Genomic DNA, 23,049 nt, shown 5'->3' on the forward strand with positions numbered 1-23,049 from the left:
CAGGGCTTAGATAAGGCAGCACCGAGGCCGGAGCCACACAGAGAAGCTTTGTTCTGGGCCCCGCTCCGGGGACACACCTGTGCAGGTTCTGGCCGCGCTCTGAGCCATGAAGAATGTTCCAGGGATGCCAAGAAGTGCAAACAAGGCAGGGAGGCAAGGGCTAGAAGCTCTCCTAGCTCACAGCAAGAGCTGCCACCAACTCACAAGTGGGAAAGCGTCTCGAGACGGGACGGAGTCTTCCAGTCTCTTCTTTGAACTCCTGGGACCGTTGACACAGGCTCTGTATGTCCACGTGTGCCTCCGATTCTCTCATATTCTGTCCCTTTGCTGTCTCCGTCTCCGTCTCTCTCTCTCACACACACACGCACGCACACACACGCACGCGTGCCCCCTGAAAACAGCACCAAAAACCTCTGAGAGATGGGGGGTTTTTTGTTTTTGTTTTGTTTTGTTTTTTGTTTTTACAGTCCCAGTGCTGAGCTAGACAGAGCCAGGGAACAGAAGACTCCAGGAAGAGTATTTGGGGATTTTTATAAAAAGCATATTTGAGCACCAACGACTGTTCCATCAGACGGTGTAATCACAGACTGCAGCAAAACCACTGAAGCACATCTTGATGCTTCCAGGCCCTGGAAACACTATGGCCAGGCCAGCAGAGATGAGGTCAGAGCCCCCGTGGCCTTCTCCAAACACGGAAGCAGGCCCCGCCAGCACAGCGAGCGGCCCGCAGGCCTGTTCTTGTGGAGACACGCACGAGACTTCGAGACTCCCGAGGCAGGGCCGCGTTGCCCGACCCGGTGCTTGGCCCCCGCAGCCCTCCTTCCCTCGTCACGGCTCATCGTGAGGTGCTGCCAAGCCAACTTGGGTATCCACGGCCCTCCACGGCCTCCAGCTGGTGCTCAATCTGGACACAGAAAAGGTGGGGGCCCCTGGGAGGCTCAGGGCCACACAGGCCCCCCGGGGAACGGCCCAGCCTTCCCAGAACAGCTGGCACCACGATCTTTGGCGACAACTCCAATGCCCTGCACGCAGACCTCCCCACGCCCGAGGGAGAGGAGGACAAGACAGGCCGTGGGCGAAGGCCTGCTGCCTGGGCAGGCGGGATCCGGGATCCGCAGGTGAAGAGACAGCTACCGAGTGAGCAGCACCGAGCGGGGCCTGGCTGCCCAACGTTCCAGGGAGCCTGTTCAGGGGACAGAGACCCCTGCCAGCCACAGCAGCCAGGGTATTTTTCTTGGTGAGGGAGGCTCTAGGGAGCTTGAAAAATGGACCAGATTCCAGGCAATTCCATCCCCACATCGCAGGGGCCAAGAGAGGGCAGGGCGCTCTGACGTCACAAAATAGGATGAGGATCTCCCCAACAAGAGGCAGCAAAGTTCAGGGAGCAGCGCTCCTAGGTTCTAATCGGAGTATCTTTGGGACAACTGGCATTTCTTGACCTTAGTACTGTCATCTATAAAATAGAATTATTATCCCTTCCGGTCTCCACCCTTCCCTTCCAGCTTTAACCTTGGCCCCATTCCCAGGGGATGCATGGACAAAAATAAATGTGCCTCCGGGTCCTGCAAGAGGGACCTGTGGAAATAGAGGGGCCAACCGTAAAGAGAAGTGATGGAGACAAATCATAAGAGGGGTCCTTCTCCAAGGGGGGACCCCTGTGCCAGGATGGAGACGGGGCTGCTGGGACCACCCTCAGCACCCAGACTGCTCTAGTTTCCCAGCTGCTGTAACAAAGCCCCACGAACCAGTGGCTTAACACAGAGATTTCTATGGGTTTGGAAGGCTGCAAGTCTGATAAGGAAACTTCAGGCCCTTTCACCCCAGAGCTGCCTGCAAGACCCTGAGATGACACGGAGCTCTCTACTGCACTCCCTCTGAGGCCAAGGCACGGGGCGAGGGCGGAGGCTGGCACCCAGGATACACAGCCTGGTCTGCAGCGAGCCCACAGGCCTTCCTCGCAGTCACTCTAGGGTCAGTGAAGAGCACCTTCTCACCCTGCTTGGCCAAGCCACCTCTGAGGCCCAACAGGGAATCCAGGAGCCCCATGCCCATTCTCTGGGCACCCCACACCTTCTTGGAGAAGGTAAACCTCAGAACGAACCTTTCTACTTCCCCCTTTTGCCCCCAGGGACTTGGCCTGTACTGAGGTATAATGGCAAGAGAACGAACGATGTGGTAGGCCTTCAGTCACACTCAACCAGGTCCATGGCCTTGGGTAAGTTATTGAATTTCTCTGAGCATTAATCCCCTCGACACAAGGGGAATGAGCCAGCTCGCAGGGCTACCATGAGGATTCAGTGGGGTTCCTGATGCAGAGCACTGCACAGGGGACCCCCAGTGACCGCCCCCCTGCCCCCAGCACTGCACTGACAGCCAGAGTCCTTGCCCCACTCAGCTCCCGGTGGGTGATCTGCAGTCTCACCAGCCTTCCTCCAGCCAGTCATCTCAAAGCAACACACAAGTGGCTTTTTGATTGTAAAATAATTTTGTTCTGAGACAGTACTAACAAAAACAACAAACAAAACAAAAAAGGGCACTGGAAAAATACAGTGTTAACCTAAGTTTTTAAAAAGCAGAAGTAAAGGCTGGCCTGGTCATCCAGCGCAAGTCCATGAGGACAGTCCTCAGTACCAGGGGTCCCTTCTCAGACCTTCGCGGGACCCTTCAAAGGTCCCCCGTTCTTGCACCGGGAGTCACTGCACACAAGCCTCTCAGCTGGACCAGCTGTGGCTGCTCAGAGACCAGCCAGGTCGCCTCCAAAACCACTGCACCCACCCATCCCGCTCCACCACCTGCAGCCCCACCGCACCATCACCCCGCAGCCTCAAGCCTGCCTGCTCCCCCAGCCAGGAGCGCCCCTCTCCATGTCACCCCCAAACTTCCCCTCAGACCTCAGGCCCTCTTCCAAAGGACCCATGGGTTCATGGACTCTCTGTGACACCGCTCCCCCAAGTCCCAAGCCCTGCTCTGGGCCCCGCTCAGTGCTCGAGAGGACCAGGCACTATTAAACATTCAGAGGGGGTTTGGTATGAACTGGATGAGGGACCAGAGTAAGGAGTGGTGCTCTGCCTTTGGCCGGAGTGTGAGCGGGATCTGATCGCAGGCTAGTGCTCTCTGTGCCTCAGCTCCCTCTCTGTCATATGGAGGTGATAGCAGTATCTGCCTGGCAGGCTTGCCATGAGAACTGAATGAGATCCTTACGTAAATAGGAACACAAGATCTGATACAAAGAGTTCAACATATATTAACTATTCTTATTACCTGGCCGAAATCCAAGGTGGATCTGACCAGTGGCCACAGCATCAGGCATCCTCATTCCAGAAGCCTGTTTATGCAGATCCTATTCGTGCCCACTGACTTTCCTCCAAGATCTGACGCAAAAGGTCCTGATGCACCCTCAGACCTCCGCTGAACCCCTATGCTCCAGCAAGGGAGGCCCCAGGGCTCAGCTCCCTGTGTACGTGAGGCACCAGGTGGACATGGAGCCTGGTAACCGGCCACCCTTCCCTACCTCAGAGAAGCGCCTCTGTCCTCCCCTAAATGTCCATTCCCTTCCTTCCTACCCACACTCCTCTACTATTCAAACTTTTAAAATCTTGCTCAGGTTTCAGAAACTGTTAACCGAGCTGATACTGTTCCATACCAAAGAGGATGTGGGTAAACGAGAAGGTTCTTACCTAATCAATAATACGAATTTCCTACTGTAATTCATCCTGAGTGTATATTTATTTGTATCTAAATATCTCTTCACTAAAATGTTCATCACATGGTTGTTTATAACCACAAATTGCCAAAAATACCCCGTATCCACCTACTGGGGGCCAGTTACAGATATGATATATATTTTTTTAAATTTATTTATTCATGAGAGACACAGAGAGAGAGAGGCAGAGACACAGGCAGAGGGAGAAGCAGGCTCCATGCAGGGAGCCTGATGTGGGACTCGATCCTGGGACCCCAGGATCACACCCTGGGCCCAAGGCAGGCACCAAACCGCTGAGCCACCCAGGCTGCCCCACATATATGATATTTTTAAAAATAAATACTACTTAGCCATTATATAATCATGATGTAGATGGACCTTGGTCAACCTAGAAAAATGTCCACAAACGTAGCATTGAAAAAATAAGTTTTGTTCTATGGTCCTCATTATATCAAAATATGCACATGCCTATATACACACTGGTCCCAGAGAGCTACCTGGAAGTGGCGTGCTCACGCTGAGAAATGGGATTTCAGGGGGTTTTCCTTTCTGCACAGTTGCTAAGTTTTTATAATGAATGTTCTTGGCCAGTGGGAAAAATGTCACAAAAAAGGAACAAAGAAAAATCATGTACCCACACTGCAATGGCAGCAGGTGCCATTATATGCCTCCTACAACATGCCTGACAATCTATATATGTCATTTCACAAAATCAGTACTATGCCTGTATGACACGTTGCTATCCCTATTTTTAAAAATATAGTTCATTTTTTAGAGCAGTTTTAGGTGTGAAGCAAAACTGAGCACAAGTACACAGAGACTGTCCGTGCACTTCCTGCCACCCCCTCGCCAAAACCCCTCATGGGATGGGTTGCTCCCAGCAGAGTGGCACGTTTGCCCTAAGTGATGAGCCTACACTGCACATCGTTATCCAGAGCCCTGGTTCACCTTAGGGCTCGGCGTTGGTGGTGCACACTCTATGAGTTTGGACAAGTGTGTAATAATAGGGAATCCACATTTATAGTACCATACAGAGGAGTTTCATCGCCCTAAACATCCCCTGTGCTCTGCCGATCCATCCCTCCCACCCTCTCCCCACTGGCAACAACTGATTTTTTTTACTGCTTCTGTAGTTCTGCCTTTTCCAGAAGGTCACATAGTTGGAACCATACAGTATGTAGCCTTTTGGGATCGGCTTCCTTCACTTAGCAACGTGCATTTAAAGCTGCTCTGTGTCTTTTCATGGCTGGATAGTGCATGTGGTCCTAACATTGCACCGTGTGCATGGACCAAGCTCCTCTGTCCGTTCGCCTACTGAAGGACGTCTCGCTGGCTCCCAGGCTTTGGAAGTTATGAGCAAGGCTGCTAGAAACATCCACCTGTGGGTTTTTGTGTGGATGTAGTTCTCTCGCTCCTTTGGTCTACCCCAAGTTTAGGGATGAGGATGCAAAGACTTAGAGGGGTGAAAAGACTTGCTGGGAGCCTCACAGCTCAATAGCAGCAGAGTTCTCTTCACGGGGTCCCAGGCCCCCTGCCTTGCCCTACTTGAGGCCAGGGCAGGCTTCATCAGAGCTGGGGAGCAGGTGATCCAAGCCCTGAAGATAGTGTGAGTCAAAGGGATTTGAGCAGTGAGTGCCTCCTCCACCCTCCACCCCAGCAGGTAACGGCCACAGTATCCCTCCCGAGCTCTCCACCTGGTCCTGGGAAGAGTCAGTTCACAGCTCCAGCCCCCGCCCAGCCGAGCCACCCTGCCTGGGAGCTCAAGACCCCCTCTCCAAACACGGCCCCTTTATCTCCGGGATGCCACATCTGGGAGACACTGAACTATGTGGGCAATAGCTCGCGGTTCTTGCGCTGAGATCCCAGGGTAGCTTTTCCAGAGAGGCTGGCTCATCAGCCACAGTCAAGCTCCACAAGCAGTGAGCTCTCGGCCTCCCCCACGCAAAGAGGCCTGGCCTCTGTACCTCTGCTGTTCTCTGTGACACCACAGCAGAGCCAACAGCCTCATCACGTGGAGAGAGAGCATGGCAGGAAAGCAAGCAGGATGAACACGGGGCTTCCAGAACCAGCTGCCTCACAGAGGCACCAAAATGCCCCCCATTCATCAGCAGTAAATCAGAAATCCTTAGACCATGAGGTGCCCTGAACTGCACTGCTTGCTGCGCATGACAGAGGTCTTTGAGAAGTGCAGGGGACGGAGCACTGAATCAGGAGCTGGGAAATGGACAGAATCTGGCCTCCAGAGTCACATGGATCAGAGTAAGAGCCCAAGTTCACTTCTAATTGAGTATAAGATGCCTGGACAATTTATCTAACCTCAGTAACATAGAATTTATTTAGCTTCAATGTCTTCACCTGCAAAATGGCAGTAGTAATATCTCCCTTGCCAGCAGATACGTTGCCAAAATGAAAGAGAATGCATGGAAAGCATCCAACACTGCCTGGCACATAGTAGGTGCTCAATAAATGGCAGGTGTCATCTTCAACACTGTGGGAGTCTGGGTGCCCTGCTTCAGCATGTGATGCCAGCCAAAAAACCTCTCTGCTTTGGTGCTGTCTTCCAATGTGTTACAGTTAGGAGAGGCATGCAACTTTCCAAGAAGTTCCTCCTACCTGCTCCAACCTCCCTCCTGCCCTGTCTTTGATGGGCCCAGAGGAATAAGCCAGGGACGTGAGAGGGGGCGTTGTATTGGAGGGCGGGAAGGTAGAGAGACTATGATTTGTCAAGCTTGGAGGTCTGTAGCAATTGCCAGAATCAACACCATCTATATACGTTTTTCACGCTCCTGGCTAAACTCCTGGTGAGGGCCGAGCAAGGGAATGGAACCTCCCCACTCCTGGGGTCAGGCAGCCAGCTCAGGGCGTCTACAGCTGTGTTTCCGGGAAGTCCCTCAAGCCCTGCTGAGACCATATACTGGAGTTTCTTGTTTGAGAGGGCAGGCCACCCCTGAGGGCACTCAGCACGCCCCACCTTAGCCCGGACAGTCTGGAGACACACAACTGCCTCCCCTGAGCCACTGTGCAGCCCCAATCCAACACACAGACACACACAGCCCATAGCCCACAGAATGTGGCAGAAAGCAAGCCGGGAGGCCAGCAGGAACGGTCGATGTAGCGGGGGAGGAGCGACAGGGCAGCCAGGCCCACATCCCAGGTGAGAGATTGTGGGCAGGTTCCCCCCGGGAAGGTGGGCAGCTGGTTGCACTCAGACCACTGCTTTTGAGGGAAGAGCCAGGAGGAGACGCGCCTGCACATGCTCAGGCCTGGATCAGACGTTCAGTTCCCAGAGAACAGAGGGCTGGGGCGGGCGGGCCTTCTGGGAAGCAGGCTCCCCCGGGTCAGGCTCAGAGCAGGGAAAGTGCTGCAGAGGTGGGGTGGTGCTGGCGTGCCTCGGGTGAACTGAGGACACACAGCCACCCCAAGATCCCGGTCTCCACCCTCTCCCAAAGTGCCCAGGTGGGTTTGGCGGGTGGCAGGGCCGGGTGGGGTTGATGTGTGCTCTTGAGTGACACTTTGGTACTGAAGGGAAGGTTAAAGGGTCCTGCCCTGTTGCTCGGGGATTAAAGCAAACAACAGGATTCTTTCTGGGACCTTGGTCGCTGGCCTCAAGGATCAGTCATTGATGCCAGAGCCTGGCTTCTCCCCTACTCGTCCCCTGCCGGCCTGGAAGACCCTGGGTGCCCAGGCTGGTCTGCAGAGGCACAATCCTGCCCCATGTGAGTGGGTGTGGGTGGGTGTGCCTCTTGCCCCATTAATCATCTACCTCCAGCACAGCCATACATCCCGAGGCTGAAAGCACCAACAAAAGAAAGGTACTGTGGCGGGGCCAGGCTGGGGATGTGGGCTGGGGGTGTCCGGGGAGGGGCAGGTGCAGTGAGGGAGGGCAGGACAGTTCACAAGTTCAGACAGATGCTGGAAGTGAGGGAAGCGTCGGACGGTGCCCTCCCTGGGCCCCGTGAGGCAGGGCGCAGGGCCTGGCCACAGTGCACCTCTCCCACCTGGCCGTTTCCTGCCACTTCAGTCTTTGGGGGTGCTATACCCTAGGGTGTATTTGCATGCTCCCTGTCCCGTGCATACGTGTATATACGTTTAAAATTGTGAATAGACTTAATAGGGTTGAGCCATTTTTAACGAGGCATGCTTCAACCTGAGCTGGTACTATGCCAGAGTGCTCCCTCCGGCCCTTCTGCCCCCACACCCTGGTTTTTAATATAGTATTTACACTTCCGATGTTTATAACATGGACACCCTATTGTAGCCATGATTCCCACAGTCTCTACAGTTCATTCTACTTTTGAATTCAGTCTTTTTATATCAGTGAAACTATTTTTCTTTTAAAATTTTATTTATGAAGATCCCTGGGTGGCTCAGTGGTTTAGCGCCTGCCTCCGGCCCAGGGCCTAATCCTGGAGACCCAGGATCGGATCCCACCTCGGGCTCCCTGCGTGGAGCCTGCTTCTCCCTCTGCCTGTGTCTCTGCCTCTCTCTCTCTCTGTGTGTGTGTCTCTCATGAATGAATAAATAAAATCTTAAAAAAAATAAATCAATAAAATAAAATGTTATTTATTCATCAGCCATGAGCAGGGGGAGGAGCAGAGGGAGAGGGAGAAGCAGACTCCCCACAGAGCAGAGAGCTGGACATGGGGTTCGATCACAGGATTCCAGGATTGTGACCCAAGCCAAAGGCAGACGCTCAAACAACTGAGCCACACAGGCACCCTGAAACTATTTTTCATGTATTGTAGTTAGTCTTTTGGTCAACTGAAATTTTTTTGGTATTCTATTTCTATATGCCCTGTGTTTCCCAACAATGCTTCAAGCACCTTAAAGAGATGCACCCATATATTATGAGTAGCACTATGGCACTGTGGCTTCGTGCAGTGGTTTCTTGATGACAGTGGTGGCTGAGAGGAGATGTGGATGAAGAAAAGAGAAGTGGGTGAGTCTGCTGGCCTCTGTGTGATATCACAAAGCACCTCTGAGAATCCCCTCACACCCTTGGATAATAATAGTAAGAGGCAAAATGTTTTGGGGAAATGTCAAAGGAAATGATTTCAGGCGGGGGCCCAAAAGCCACATGGATCTCCTTTGTGTGCAAGTGTCCGCAGATTTGTCCTCTGGACCCTTTGACACCATATCCACAAAAGCTCAAGTTGTATTTAGGGTATGGCCAGACAGAAGTGCAAAGATATGGCACAATTTTTCAACAGGGGCAGTTATGTGCACCCATCAGGACACATGTAGTCAGAGATCCACAGAGAGAATATTAAACCTTTTTATACAGTTATGCCCATCTTTCCACATAAACCTAGCTATTAGTCTGTTATTCATGTGCACATGCATGCATTCATTCAACACACACTTTTTGAGGGCCTCCTAAGTGAACCACTGTTCTAAAAGATAGCACGTTAAAGCCAGAGACTTTCCATAACAGGAACAAATAGATGAAAAAATATATATATATATACACACATCATTTTTTTTTCCGGTATAGATATGTCCTATTTTGATTACCACCATGGAAAAAAAATTAATTCTATTGCCAGAGCACCTTAAGGAAAGAAAAAAAAATATTTTAAAACATTGTAAGTGGGACGCCTGGGTGGCTCAGTGATTGAGCATCTATCTGCCTTCAGCTCAGGGCGTGATCCTGGGGTCCTGGATCAAGTCCCACCTCAGACTCCCTGCATGGAGCCTGCTTCTCTCTGCCTAAGACTCTGTTTCTCTCTCTGTGTCTCTCACGAATAAATAAATAAATAGTAGAAACAACAACAACGAAAAAAACATTGTAGGTAGTTGGGTTTAAGGGAGTTTTACAAATAGTAACAAGCCCCTGCTATCCAAAGCCAGTGTGAAGCTGCCAGATGCCCTCTCGGCTTCAGGTCTGCTCAGGAGGGGCCTCTGCCTCCCCTAGGCATGTGTCACTTTGCTCTGAGTGTAAGAGAAACAAAGCAGGTGGGGTCTCCCTCCCCCAGGCTCAGGTTCCCCTCCACCCATCCCTGGGGCCCCTGAGAAGACACAAGGAGGAGTCTGGGTGGCTCTTAAAGAAAGAACATGATCTCTGGTAGTGAGGGGCAGATATGGAATGAGGAGCTTGAAGGTCTTTTCTGGTCTTTTTTGTTTTGCTTCTCTTTTATTTTTTTTTTTAAAGATTTATTCATTCATTCATTCATTCACTCATTTATTTTAGAGAGCGTGAGAGCGTGCACATGCGCAGGGGGAGGGGCAGTGGAAGGGAAATAGAATCTCAAGCAGGCTGCACTGTATAGGGAACCCAACATTGGGACTCGATCTCACGACCTTGAGAATATGACCTGGGCTGAAACCAAGAGTCAGATGCTTAACCGACTGTGCCACCCAGGTCCCCCTGTTTTATTGTGTTTAAAGCAGACACCATCTCTGAGAAGGGGTTAAGGGTGATCTAGCCTCTTGCTAGCCTTGAGTATATTTTTGGTAGTGTCCCACAGACCCCAAGGATAAGAACAGCTAAATACGTTTGCAAGAAGCTCTGCCTGGGTATCTGCAGGCTGCAGGGCAGTGGAAGAAGTTCAGGCGGGTGTGCAACTATGAATGCCCACACAGGTGTACACACAGGTATGCCCATCAGAGCCAGAAGGCCGCAGAAGCCAAGGAGCAGACAAGTTCAGTCCTTTATGGGACAACCAGGCTGCTGCATCCAACTGGTTTTTCCACACCTGCTTTGATGTCACTTGCATACCAAGTGCAGGTCACCAACCAACTGGGTGAAAGGAGACTTTTTTGCAGTGAGAAGAAAAGTAAATAGATTATATCAACGGCCCTCTGCAGGAGACTCACAAAGGCTTCCTTACAGCTGTTCCCTGTAGAGCCAGGACCACCAGAGACTTCTGGAGAGACCCAGGCCGTTTCCCACCGACCCACGAGCAGCCTTTTAAGATGATATATGTCTGGCTCCTTGGCAACATGCTTGCTCAGCTCTAATGACGCCCAGTGGGCTAACTAGCCTTCCTTGTTAACTAAGTGGCATGGCAAACTCAATGACAGGGATTTTTCCAGAGAAAGTATTTGGGTTTCTTGCCTCTCCCTCATTTCTGCCCACGCAACCTCTGAACCCTGTGACTGAGAGGCAGGTGGCTAGCTCACCCTAGCCCAGGTGTGATGGAAGAGCAGACAGCCTTGCTGGGGCCTGCATGGGTGACCTACTGGGAGCGGTTACCAAAGTCTCTCTGGAGGGGGCACCTGGGTGGCTCAGTGGTTGAGCATCTGCCTTTGGCTCAGGTCGTGATCCGGGGATCCTGGGATCAAGTCCTCCACTAGGATCTCCCCCAGGGAGCCTGCATCTCCCTCTGCCTGTGTCTCTGCCTCTCTCTGTGTGTTTCTCATGAATAAATAAGTAAAATCTTAAAAAAAAAAAGTTTCTCTGGAGCAATAAATAAGAGCTGCAAAGAGGGACATGCTATGTGACAAGCATCATGTCAACTGGTTTATATCCGATGCCATCCTGAACCTATATAACACTAGCTTGAGGTCGAGATTCTTTGCCCAGTCTACACTTGGAAAACAAAACAAGGCTCAGAGGTTCATCTATATGAGGAAGGCCCTCCCGCCAAGAATCCAAGATCCAGACTCAACTCCAGCTTGGCTCCAAGCCAATGTTCTTAAATGCAGTACTACAGGTTACTGATGGGATTCCTGTAAGTAAGATGAGCTCTTCTAGAAATCTGCAGCCACTGTCTACCACTCTCATCATCTCTGAGTGCCCTGTCTCCCCTCTGCCGGTCCATTAAGTCCAAATGCTGACACGAGTTAAAGGAGCACGTCTTAGGTGCAATACGGCCTTTGCCCTGACCTTAATGCTGCCACTCCAGGCCTGATTGATTTCTTAAATCTATAACTCCTTGGGCTGAATAGCAAAGGAGCAAGGGAATGATCTGTTGAATAATTCTTGCAGGGGGGAGGATGAACACAAAGACACTGAGTGAGCATTTAAATTGAGGAACTCAGCATCCAGCTGTCTTCTCAGGGAGGGCCGCAGTATGTATTAGGCCACTGATGAGGATAAATTATGCAGGCTGGCTAAGATTGTTTGTCTCCAAATGGGGATAAGGTCTGGTTGAATTAAAATTTCTGCTTCTCAAGAGGTAAAACCTCAATCAGAGAAATTGTATTTTCTAGAGTCAAGATCATGTTATGTTGTCTTTTAAACTCTCCTCCCGGGGATCCCTGGGTGGCACAGCGGTTTGGCGCCTGCCTTGGGCCCAGGGCGCAATCCTGGAGACCCGGGATCGAATCCCACGTCGGGCTCCCGGTGCATGGAGCCTGCTTCTCCCTCTGCCTATGTCTCTGCCTCTCTCTCTCTCTGTGTGTGACTATCATAAATTTAAAAAAAAAAAAAAAGATTTAAACTCTCCTCCCAAAATCTCAGCCCAGAGATGACCGTTTGGTTTTGTGTTTCAGTGTTATGACCCACTGGACACCCACTCATTCCCGAACGTGTACAAGAACAGCGCACAGACAAGTGGGACAGGAAGCCCCAAGGAAAGCTTTTGTGCTCTGAAGATCCAGCCATCAAAGAGAAGCAGCAAACGGTCAGTAAGGTGACTAGGACCCAGGGCAAGGGGTTCCAGGCCTGGCCGTGCAGCTCTGGCGCCCAGCAAGGGGCCTCACTTCTCCGCATCTGTGAAATCACATAACCCTCCTCCCGTTCCCCCTGCGCAGGGGTGTGAGGGGATCCTCTTCTCACTCTCCCTGCACAGGGGTCTGGAGGGAATACATGATATTCAATGGAAACAAACATAAATCTTCAGCTCTTTGGCAGAAGGGTGCTCTAGAAATATAAGGTGCTGAGATACATGACACAGCAGAAAGAACCACGCGCTGGAAGGCAGGTGCCCGGGACCCTGGTGCTGGGGCTGCCACCAGCTTTGGTTGGCCTCAGCTTCTTACTTTCTTTGGGAAAAAAAAAGGCCGGGGGGAAGTAGGATGACCTAAGGTTTCGTGAAACTGTGAATGCTCCTGTCTCTGCTTATCTTTCACTCACACGACACACGGCCATTATCCTTCTCCAGGCAAGGACAGTTCTCCCGCTAATTAGTGCCCAGGGTGGCCCAGTTGCTGCCAGAGGCTGGGTTCCTGTCCCCCGTGTCCCCGGTAGTCCGCAGCCCTGCAAAGCCCGCAGGCTGGGGCCCACAGGCACCTCCCCTAACCATGCAGGCAAGTGGCCCCTGCCTGGGCCGTGACTCCCGCGGTGGCACCCTACAGCCCTCAGGCTCCGGCTGCAGAGTAGAGAACGCGGTCACCCAAGGGCCCACCTTCCACCAGCTCAGGGGCCCCGGCAAGGATGACCGCTTGGCCTTAAGACTCAGCCAACGAAGAGCCGTTAAACCCCACAGCCAAACCCTCTGCAGCAGGCTGCTCGCACACCCGCCCTTGGCCCTAAAGCTGGTGGGGTGTCAGCCCCCCTGTCTCCCCCCAGCCGGCGGTGCTGAGCTCAGCAGGGGGCCCAGGCCCGGCAGCCCCCCCCCCCTCCCTTGGGCGCCACGAGGCCCCGGAAGGCCCCGGCCAGAGCTCGCACCTACCGTGAGCCAGCCGGGCCCGGCGGCAGAACCTGTGCAGGGCCCGGAGCCTCTGGGGCCCGGGGCGGCCCCTGGGGAGCCTGCGGAGGAGCCGCTGGAGCCCCGCCACCACTGCTCCGAAGCAGGCAGGAGCCGCCTCCTCGTCCCAGCCCTCGGTCATCCCGCTACTGGGGGTCCGCGGTCCCTCTGGGCCGGCAGGGGGGCACCGATGAGTGGGGCTCCCCGGCCCCGGGGAGGCCTGGGCCTTGCTCCCCTCGGCCCAGCCGGCTCCTCTTCCCGACGGAAGCCGCAGGCACCTGGGACGCGGCCTCCTCCTTCCCAGCTGAGGCCCTTTCCCTCACCTCCCCCAATGGAAAACTTTCTATTCCTGGGGCTTTTAGCTTGATAAGATAAAAATGCCCCCACCAAACAGGCTGCAGGACAGAGCCGCCCGAGCTTCACTTCTCCGGAGTGCGGCGGGCCTGAAACCCAGGTCTCCGTCCACAGACGGCAGAAGCCACCGGTCATCGCAGGCCGCGGCCACCCGGGAGCTCGTCAGTGGATTTCTTTGGGGATGGCGGATTACTAATGCTTCGCCAGCGACACAGGCTCCTGGGGGACCACGGGGTCCTGCACATCCTCCCACGGAGCAGGAGCGGGGCGGGGAAGAGCGTGAGCCGGGCCAAGTGGCCGGGGGCAGGGAGCAGGGAGCAGGGAGCGGTGACCGGAGGAAGGGGGAGAACAGAAGGAAAGAACGGAGTCTCTCACACATAGGACAGAGCCGTCCTCTTGCCCTGCAACGGTGTTCACAAGGCATCCCCTCAACACTGACTCCCCAGAAGCTCTGTCACCCGGGCCAAGACAGGCAGCCGCAGGGCAGGCAGCGGAACCTTCCAGGAAAGCCGCTGGAGAGCGGCGCCTGCACCCAGGGGCCGCCCGGGGATTCCAGAACTCATCTGCCCGCTGCCCGTGGAGGACAGCTGCAGACGAAGGAGGGACACTCGTCCTGCACTGCGGGGGACTCAGGTGTGTGCAGAAACGAAGATGCCCCCCCCCCAGGGTTAGGTCCAGAAGTCACGTGGGCTCTGCTATTCCTCCAGCAACTGCCAACCTGCCTCCCCTCCTCTGTGCTAGAGTTTGTCCCCGGGTCGCAGAGAATGCTGGATGCCATCCTATCCCAAGGCCCTGTCCTCAGGTTCACACAGAGAAGAAACTGTCGGTAGAACAAACCTAAGTTGCACTCTGATCCTCCACACAGGCCCCCCCATCGTCTGCCTTCCTCATAGGAAATCTGGCTGGAAGGTCCCCCTTAGATCACCCCTCACTGTTGAGGGCCTCAGTACTGGGTGCAACAACAATAAAAACTTGTTTGTCAGCTCGACAATAAAAGCACATTGTTGACAAGTCCTTTATTTAAGACAGCAATGCCCTAACAGGGCCCCTTTCTCAGGCCCAGGCACTGGTTCTTTCTCCCTCACTCTTCCTCAGCGAGACCGGGCTGCCAATGGCCTTTTTCAAGGCTCTCTAGGGTACCCAGCAACTTCTGCACAGAAGAGGGTCACAGGTGAGGCCAGGTCCTAAAGCAACACTTGGAGCCACCCAGCAAGGGTGGGGAGATCCCCAGGGGCGTCCAGAACTCCCACCCGGGTGGCGCCAGGCAGGGGGTGGCATTCCCATTCCCCGCTCTCAGGGAAGGAAACATGCATGCTTGAGGACGTCTACTATGAGTCACAGGTGATGGGGGAAAACCCCCCCCGAAGGTCCCTTTTGGACTCGAGGATACACTGGTCTCACTTCTCCTTTCTCCTCATCACAGAGCTGTTCTTTGACAGGTCAAGCCACCAGGGAAGCCAGCAGGAAACAACTGGCAGACACTGGAGAAGGAATTTTGGGAGGCTCTAGAATCTTCCTTCCTGACCCTTTGAAAACTGGATAGAAAACTGTCGGGATAGTTTAGGAGCAGCGCTATCTAGGGGCGAGGGGATGCATGTGATCACCTCTTACAACCCCAATGTCTAAGCACCAACCAGATGACCTGCCTGCTGGGGAGGGAGTCCAGCCAAGGCCCAAAACAACTGGAAGAAGGAACAGCCTTCCTTATCTCAAGAGCTGGGCTACAATACATTCTTACCTTGAAATACCCCATTCATAGAAAGGTTAACTCCAGATCGCTTTTGAAAACACTCGTCACCAAATAGACATTTACGTATGGTATGTTCAACTCCTTCTCTCACAAATCAAGTTACAGTTGGGATCTGTTGTTCCCTTGAATAGTGAGGGATCTCTGAGGCGTTTTGTTGTCTTTTAAATCCTTTCCTCCCTTGCAGAAAGGACACAATTGTTTCAACAGAAACCACAAAACCTCAGCTTCCATTCAGCTTGAATGGAAAAAACAGCTTCCTCAGAGTCAGCAAGGAAAGTAAGCAATGAGACCCAAATGTAAGACTGGTCTGGAGGAAGACAGGGAGTCAGAGATGGGGAGAGAGTGGGGAGGGGTGCTTCCCCAGATTTGCTGGTCCTCATGTGGCCACACAACTGCCTGGGATAGAGCCAGAGGTCGTGAGGCAAGCATCCATTTCTATGAAAGCCCCTAACCAACCCTTCTTCACCCTAGCTGTCCCTTCTGAGACCCAACCTAATTTTACCCTGGTTCCTGGTTAGCCCTGTGTCATGAACTCTGACCCTGGGTCACAGCAAGAAGGGGCATGCGACAGGAAAAGACCTCCTACCTGCATTTCCATACTAACCCCCCTATGTATTCCCAAGACCAATCGGGTAGGGCAGGGCCAGAGAGAGACTCTTATTTCTTTCTCTTTTTTTTTCTTTCTTTTCTTTTTTTTCTTTCTTTCTTTTTTTTTTTTTTTTAAGATTTATTTAATCATGAGAGACACAGAGAGAGGCAGAGACACAAGCAGAGGGAGAAGCAGACTCCATGCAGGGAGCCTGATGTAGGACTTGATCCCGGGACTCCAGGATCACATCCTGAGCTGAAAGCAGATGCTCAACCACTGAGCCACCCAGGTGCCCTGAGAATCTTTTTTTTTTTTTCTATCTTGGAACGCAGAAAAAGTTCACTTTTTGTTTAAAGATCTCATGACTTACACATGCTGAAAATCTATTTAGAAACCACACACTGGAAACAAGCTTAAGTGTAGCCAACTCTCAATTATTGAGGCACTTGCTGACTGTCTAGCTGGCACATGGCTTACCCACCCCTTGGCTCACCCTCTTTTTTTTTTTTCCGCACCTCTTTTTATGGACATTTCAACATTCGCTGGCAGAAGGGGAGCAGAGGAGACTCAAGGAACTTGCATGTTCAAATGACAGTAGCTTTAAGGCAAAATGCTGTGTTGGGTTGCGGTGCAGGTTTTGCTACTACAAATCTGGGTCATCTTAGAGCAGTCACTTGCCTCCCTGACTGCGGTGTTTTCTTCCCTGTGAGAGGGCCATGATCCCACCAGCCCTGCCTACTTCACAAGCCAGTGTACAAGAAAAGGCTTCATACCGGGCCAGGCCCATCTCTGCTCCCACAATTCTTTTCATTCTCAACTTCCCTTGTTCCACGAAAATATTCCCATCCCAGCAGGGTCTTAGGACAACAACTGGTATCGACAGCAAACACTCGATAATTCTTTCCCAAAGCCAGCGTCCAGTAGAAACAAAACATGAAAGGATTTAAAAAAAAACAAAAAAAAAACAGATGGGTAAAGAACATCACTCTCCTTTTAGGCCTTTTAGGTGTGATTTCTTAAAGGTCAGGTCACGTAAGCGAGTTTTCATTCTGTAGCAGCCATAGCCAATAGCCACAGCAGGCACCTGGGTAAGATCTGCCCTGCCCTGGAAATGTTTGTTCAAGAAACAGGGAGGGGGAGCAGAAGGTGGGGTGCAGGCCCTTCACGGCGGAGTAAACATGACCTGGCCCCGCTGTGGTCACAGGTGAGTGACATACCCTGCTACCTGCCTGCCAGTGACACACAGGAATGAACAGACTGGACTTTCCAACTCCACTTCTCACAAACCCTCAGTACAACGTGAGCTTGAACTTTTCTCCCTGATGCCTCAGTGGGGCCAAGGCAGTAGGTGTGGGTAGGAAAATCCTGAAGAAAACCTGGGATGTTCTACAGAAACCAGGGGGCCCCGGATCCCTCAGTCAGGACAGGATATCCTCCCCGGGGAGGCCGTACACCCAGCTACCTTGCCAGGAGGGATGCCGCTGTTCTTCTTCCTTCCTGTTCACAAAGGGCAAAATGAGAACCCAACGTCACTGCTTTTTCCATGGGTGCATCTCTCGGGAACTTTCTCTGTGCCAGGAACCACAGGCAGGCTGGAACAGGCCTCACAGGAACTCGTCAGCCGCTGTGGCCAAAGACCACACCGTGGAGAGCTCTTGGGGTGCACGTCTCCCCAGCATGGTGTGTGGGGTGCTTCAGAGCACGCCCAAGCATCACCTCCCCAGGTCTGAGTCCACAGTCTTACCCTCGGGGCGGGGCTCCCCACGACTACTCCCAGCAAACCTGGGCCGCCTGGGGAAGGGAGCGCGTTGCCCCGTCTGACTTCATCACCTTGGCCCCCTTGCTCTTCCCCCCAAGTCTGCAAACACTCACCTGCCCCAGAACATTCACCTTGTCATCTGAGGAATGCGAACAGGAAGGGCCTCTGATAAGGCGCATCTAGAGCTTCGGCACCAGCCCTGACAGGGCCCTGCTAACAGCCCTCTGATGGGGCAAGGAGCAAGCGTGGCCGCGCCTCCGCCGGGATGCTGGGGGGGGGGGTGGGGGTGGGGGTAGGGGACAAGCCGGGCCGCAGCTTCTGGCACAGAGATGCTGGGCACGGCCTGAAGGACGGAAATGACCTGAAAGCCTGAAATGGCCCAAGGCCTTGGAAGCCAGCGTCGGCGCCACCTGAGAGGGCTCGCCCTGCCACAAGCTGATGGCAGCATCCCTGCATTCGGACCCCAGAAGCCATCCCAGCCACCCCAGCATGACCGTGGTCACGAGCGCAAGATCCGCTGGGCCCCTCAGGGAATAGGCAGCACTGGCCGGTGAAGGTCCTTCCTGAGCCTCCGGCCCGGTCCTCACACACTCCTAACCCTCGCGGCCCAGCTCCTGTGGCATGAGCCACGTCACCAGCCGGGCGGGGACCCTGGGGCCCGGCGGAGGGCTGTCTTTTCCCTGTCGCTCAGGGCCTACCTGCCAGGCCTGGCACAGGCCGAGTGACTGATAAACTTGGGGGGAAGAGAGACGATACCAGACCAAACCCTCAGCGCCGAGGGGGGACGTCAATCCACTTCCACCTAATAACTCCGCAGGATCAGCAGGCGAACACGCACGTTCATTACCAAGTCTAATTAGGCTGGCAGACAAGTGGCATTAATCATTTTTGACTGTACCTGGGATTCAAGCCCCCATCCCGCCATAATCAGAAAATTTCATGCTCTGATGAAGAGGGGGGACAATTAAGCCCACATTTAATGCTTTCACTTTCATCTTTTCAGAAGACAGGAAGCAGGGAGGAGAGGAAACAGGATGCAGCTTGGGGACCTCAGAAGGCCTCCCTCGAAACATTCCAGATCTGTTCTCTGTCCCCAAATTCACACACACACACACACACACACACACACACACACACACAGTCATGCCACTAGGACTTTTCCTAAGAGAAGACCCCCAATTAGAGCCAGGGGTGGGAGGAACTAGAAAGGGGGGGTGGCTCCATTCTCTTTAACAACTCAACGAATGTCCTTTCCTCTAACCTCCACAGCCAAACAGGGGCCTGAGTCCATGAAAATACTTCAAGCCACGCATTTCAGTGCCCCCAGGTATACTGGACAGATAACGTACTTTCCAAGTGCCCAAGTGTTCTAGGGTCTGCTGCAGGGCAGCCCGGTGCCTTTATCCCAGGAAGGGTCGATGTCCCAGTGACCTCTTTTACAACGAACTCACGGTAAGAGATGACTCCGTAGGATCCAGTGGCTGTCACACGGGTGGTTCCAGTCTTTACAGAGAGGCAGGTTGAGCCCAACCATGAAGGAAGGGACAAGACAGAGCTGTGAAGGTAGGACAAGGGGCCCTATGAGACATAAGTCTCACTCGCCACAGAAAGTGTCCCTTGCCCCCGAGGTCTCCTGGCAAGCTCTCCTTCCCACATCATAATTAAATGTCTATTGGGGGGGTAGGTAGGACAGGGAGCCCCAGGGCTCCCCTTTCAACCCTGCAATTCCAGTCATTTAACACTTCATAGGTCTGACCAATGACGCCTCCAGAGAAGACTCTAGGCACTCGCTACCATTATGTAAGGTATGTCCTTGAATGTTGACTTGGAACTCAGTTTTCCCATTTTCCAAACTTCTAGTCCAGGAAGGCTTACATATCCACAAAATGAGATGAAAGGTAAAAGGTCAACGCTGTGTGTCTTCTACAGAAGAAAGGGTCCGTGACCTGTAAAGGACATTTCCTGATACCAAGCCGAAGGGCAGCCGGTGACTTTCGCACGTTGTTTGCTGTGGACCCTGCCCTCCTGGAATGCTGGAACCGGATTCTCGCCACTGCCACTGCCCCTACCCCAAAGCATACACACTCATTCACATACTCTCTCTCTCTCTCTTTCCGTCTCTATCTCTCTGTCTCTCTCTCCCCCAGTCCCCACTAGATTTCTTTCTCTATCTCATAAACATGATTTCTTTAATCTTGGAAATTAATATTCACTCTGAACCTCCCTTTTGGCAAATCCGGCATTAACCAGAACCAGTTACAGACCGGGAAGTAGGGGTAAGTTGAAGTTAGAGGGGCTTTCACCAAGCAGGCAGGCAGAGTGGGAAGACAGCTTTCCCAACGTTTCCCTGGTTAAAAGCCGGTCGTGCCAACACGGCTCCTACCCCTTGTCAGCCTATTGCCTAGACAGATGTCATTCATGTACCACTGCCCTTCTGTTTATTTCTAAGAACAGAGAAATTTAAGAGAAAAAATGAGCCACCACCTTCATCAAAGGCTACTTACTGAGGCTGCTCTGTGCCTGGCACTTTGTTAGGGGCAGATGAAATAAAGGCAAGACACTAATACCTAAGTGCTCTCTAAGCCACTGGTATTCAGTGAGGATGCTCCTCGGCCACACCCAGCAGGAATGGTGTTTCTGGAGGACAGCCGACACCCGCACATCCGGGGATGCTCATGGCACTCGCTTCCCCACTTAGTTCAACCAGGCAGGGTTTGAGAACTACACTCACTGCATGGAAGGGTGACCCTCAGAGGTGTCGTGAGGCCAGACAAATAACTGCGGCTGTCGGATGGGAGGGGATAACAGAAACGTTCACAATGCATTTTGCCAGGCACTGTGTTAAAGCACTTTACATATATTCGTTCATTTAATTCTCACATTAACACAATGAAGCCGACAGGGTTAGCCTCATTTTTTTTTAAAAGCAAGAAAGCAGAGCACAGAGATGCCCAGAATGACACAGAGATTAAGCGGCGGAGTAGGGATTTGAAACAGGTCCTCTGGCTTCAGTCTGTTCTCTTAATCGCTGCATGCTATTGCCTTTTTAGAGTCCTATTTCTGAACCTTGCTCTTGAAAACAAAGATCAAACAAACCAACCGCAGCATGGAATTAGATGGTCAACTTAAAGGAAGATGCTCGGGGAGTGCAGCCAGCTGTGTCTTCACCTGCCAGCGCTCATTCGCACATCAGAACATTTCTCAACTGTTCCCACCCAGCCACAGGTCCCCAGCTAGTTAAATATTAATAATGACAAACAGAGACTCCGCTCCTAGTCCCTTGATTCCAGCTCTGCTCCCTCTCTGGTGTTCAGACATCCCTGGGTGATACAGTCCCCAAACGTCTTAATACAGACTAGAATTCCACTGAAGTGGATTTCCCAGGATTCCAGCACAGCGAACTCCAGGACGGTGAGTGCTCCCTCTGTCTGTGTTTATAGACGTGGGGGGTACAGTAAAGTACCCGAGGACCCCTGAGAGGGCAATAGTTGCCAAGACGTCCATGGGCAAGTGACATTTGATTCTACTGTAAGGTCGGGAGCATTTACCGAGTGGCAGCTGCCCTCCAACCACAACACCCACCTCTATGAAGTCTGCTCTTTCCTTTCGTGTTAGCACCTAAACCGTGAGTTCTGCTGGCAGAGGGAGCAACACCTACTCTCCCCTCCAATCTTTCCCTTCTGCTTGACCCTGGCTTAGAATGTGAGCTTTCCTCCCCTGAAGCCAGTCGCAGCAGGGGACACCCTGCACAGCCTCTGCTGCGAACTGCAGAGACGAGAAGGGCAAGGTAGGGTTTTCCTGATGGGGAAGCAGCTGCGGTCAGATGGGAGATGTGGGCCCTGGGTCCTGGGGGAAGGGCCCTTCGCGGACAGATACAAACCACAACCCATTTCCAGAGATGCTTGTTAGGGGCTGTGCCATCCTCTGTGCTTTGTACTTCAGATATTTAAATATCTCTGTAAACACGTAAACACATGGATATGGATATCCTCCACCAAACACGGCAACTGCAAATATGGGGGCGGGGAGAGGACACGGTTAAAGAGATACCCGTGCCTAACTGGATGAAGAAACAAAAATAATAACCCTCACCCCCAAGAAGACTGCAAATTTGCTCAGCAAGTCTACACGCTGGGTGTCCAGTGTTCTACAGTCAGGTTTCAAGCAGAGCCTGGCTCAGAAAGAGGCTGGAGGGGCCTGAGAGCTCCAGGGAGGAAAGTACTGGACAGGGAGTTGACACTGATGACTGGTGCACCGCCTAGGGGGAGGGTCAGAGCGGAAGGCAACGAGGGGGGAGGGGGCACGGTCCGGGTGACCTCAGGCTCACTTCCACCCGCAGCCCCTTTCCATCCAAAGCCGAACCGGGTCTCTTTCCCGTCCCAACAGTGCGCCCTGGAGGGGGGTGCACCACAGGTGGACACGCACCGCGGGCCTGGACCGCGGGAGACAAGCCGTTTTCCCATTAACCCTAATAAGCACGGGTCAAATGGCCGTGTCAAGAGCAGTCTCAGCAGCCACTGTCACGAAGCTACAACAAAAGCAAGCGGGTGCGTGGGAGACAACGGAATGACCTTGCCGCGGTGGTCCTCATCCGCAACCCGAGAGCGCGCGCGCGTGTGCGTGTGTGCGCGTGTGTGTGTGCGCGTGTGTGCGCGTGTGTGTGTGCGTGTGTGTGTGCGCGCAGGGGAAGCTACGCACCTGTCAGGGAAAGGGGCATTTGTTAAGCCGGCGTAGGCACACCTGGCGTGCCGGCAGCCCCTGGAGCACACCCGCCCGGAGGCCTCCCGCGGCCCCCCGAGCGAGCCCCCCCCCCCCCCGCCCCGGCCTCGCACTCACTCGCGCAGCGCAGCGCCCGCCGCAGCACCTCCCGTCCGCACAGGTCGCACCAGCCGCGGCCGCCCCGCAGCGCCAGGTCGCCGAAGCGGTGCCCCTCGCCTCGCTCCACCGGGACGCGGGGGTCCTGCGGCTGCTCGAAGATGCTCCGCACGTCGCGGGGCCGGGGCGCTCCGGGCCGCCGCCGCAGTCTCTGCTGCAGACCCGGCCGGATGGGGCGAGGGGGTCTGGGCGGCCGCGGCTGGGGCTCCGCGTCGGCCCGGGCGGCCCTGCGGGCGCCGCGCCCCTCGTGCGCCCCGGGCGCGGTGGACAGAGGTGCCGGGGCGCAGCGGCGCGGGGAGCGGCCGGGGGGCGGCGGCGGCGGCTCGGGGCCGCTCAGGCTCTGCAGGTACCGCGGCGGCTCTGGGTCCAACAGCAGCCGGTAGGGACGCTGCCCGATGGCCGGGGACGCCATGGCCACGCGCGCCGGCGGCGGCGGCTCCCGAGTCC

General features: G+C 53.7%; 1 protein-coding gene and 1 long non-coding RNA gene across 2 annotated transcripts in view; both read right to left on the reverse strand.

The window, feature by feature from the left end:
- The window catches only part of RASSF5 (Ras association domain family member 5), a 66,380-nt gene extending 43,351 nt beyond the window's left edge, over positions 1-23,029 (reverse strand). Inside the window, exon 1 of the mRNA XM_077886861.1 lies at positions 22,564-23,029. Coding sequence (XP_077742987.1) covers positions 22,564-23,014 — 451 coding nt within the window. The 5' untranslated portion in view covers positions 23,015-23,029. The remainder of the gene's footprint in view (positions 1-22,563) is intronic.
- On the reverse strand, positions 13,616-21,629 carry LOC144307248 (uncharacterized). The gene is made up of 5 exons (XR_013374166.1): positions 21,608-21,629; positions 19,179-19,282; positions 17,431-17,465; positions 15,031-15,110; positions 13,616-14,779 (listed from the first exon to the last, which is right to left on the reverse strand). It is a non-coding gene; the product is annotated as an uncharacterized LOC144307248 (long non-coding RNA).
- Positions 23,030-23,049: the final 20 nt, after the last annotated feature.

The sequence above is a fragment of the Canis aureus genome, chromosome 38, assembly GCF_053574225.1.
Source record: "Canis aureus isolate CA01 chromosome 38, VMU_Caureus_v.1.0, whole genome shotgun sequence".
NCBI lineage: Eukaryota > Metazoa > Chordata > Mammalia > Carnivora > Canidae > Canis > Canis aureus.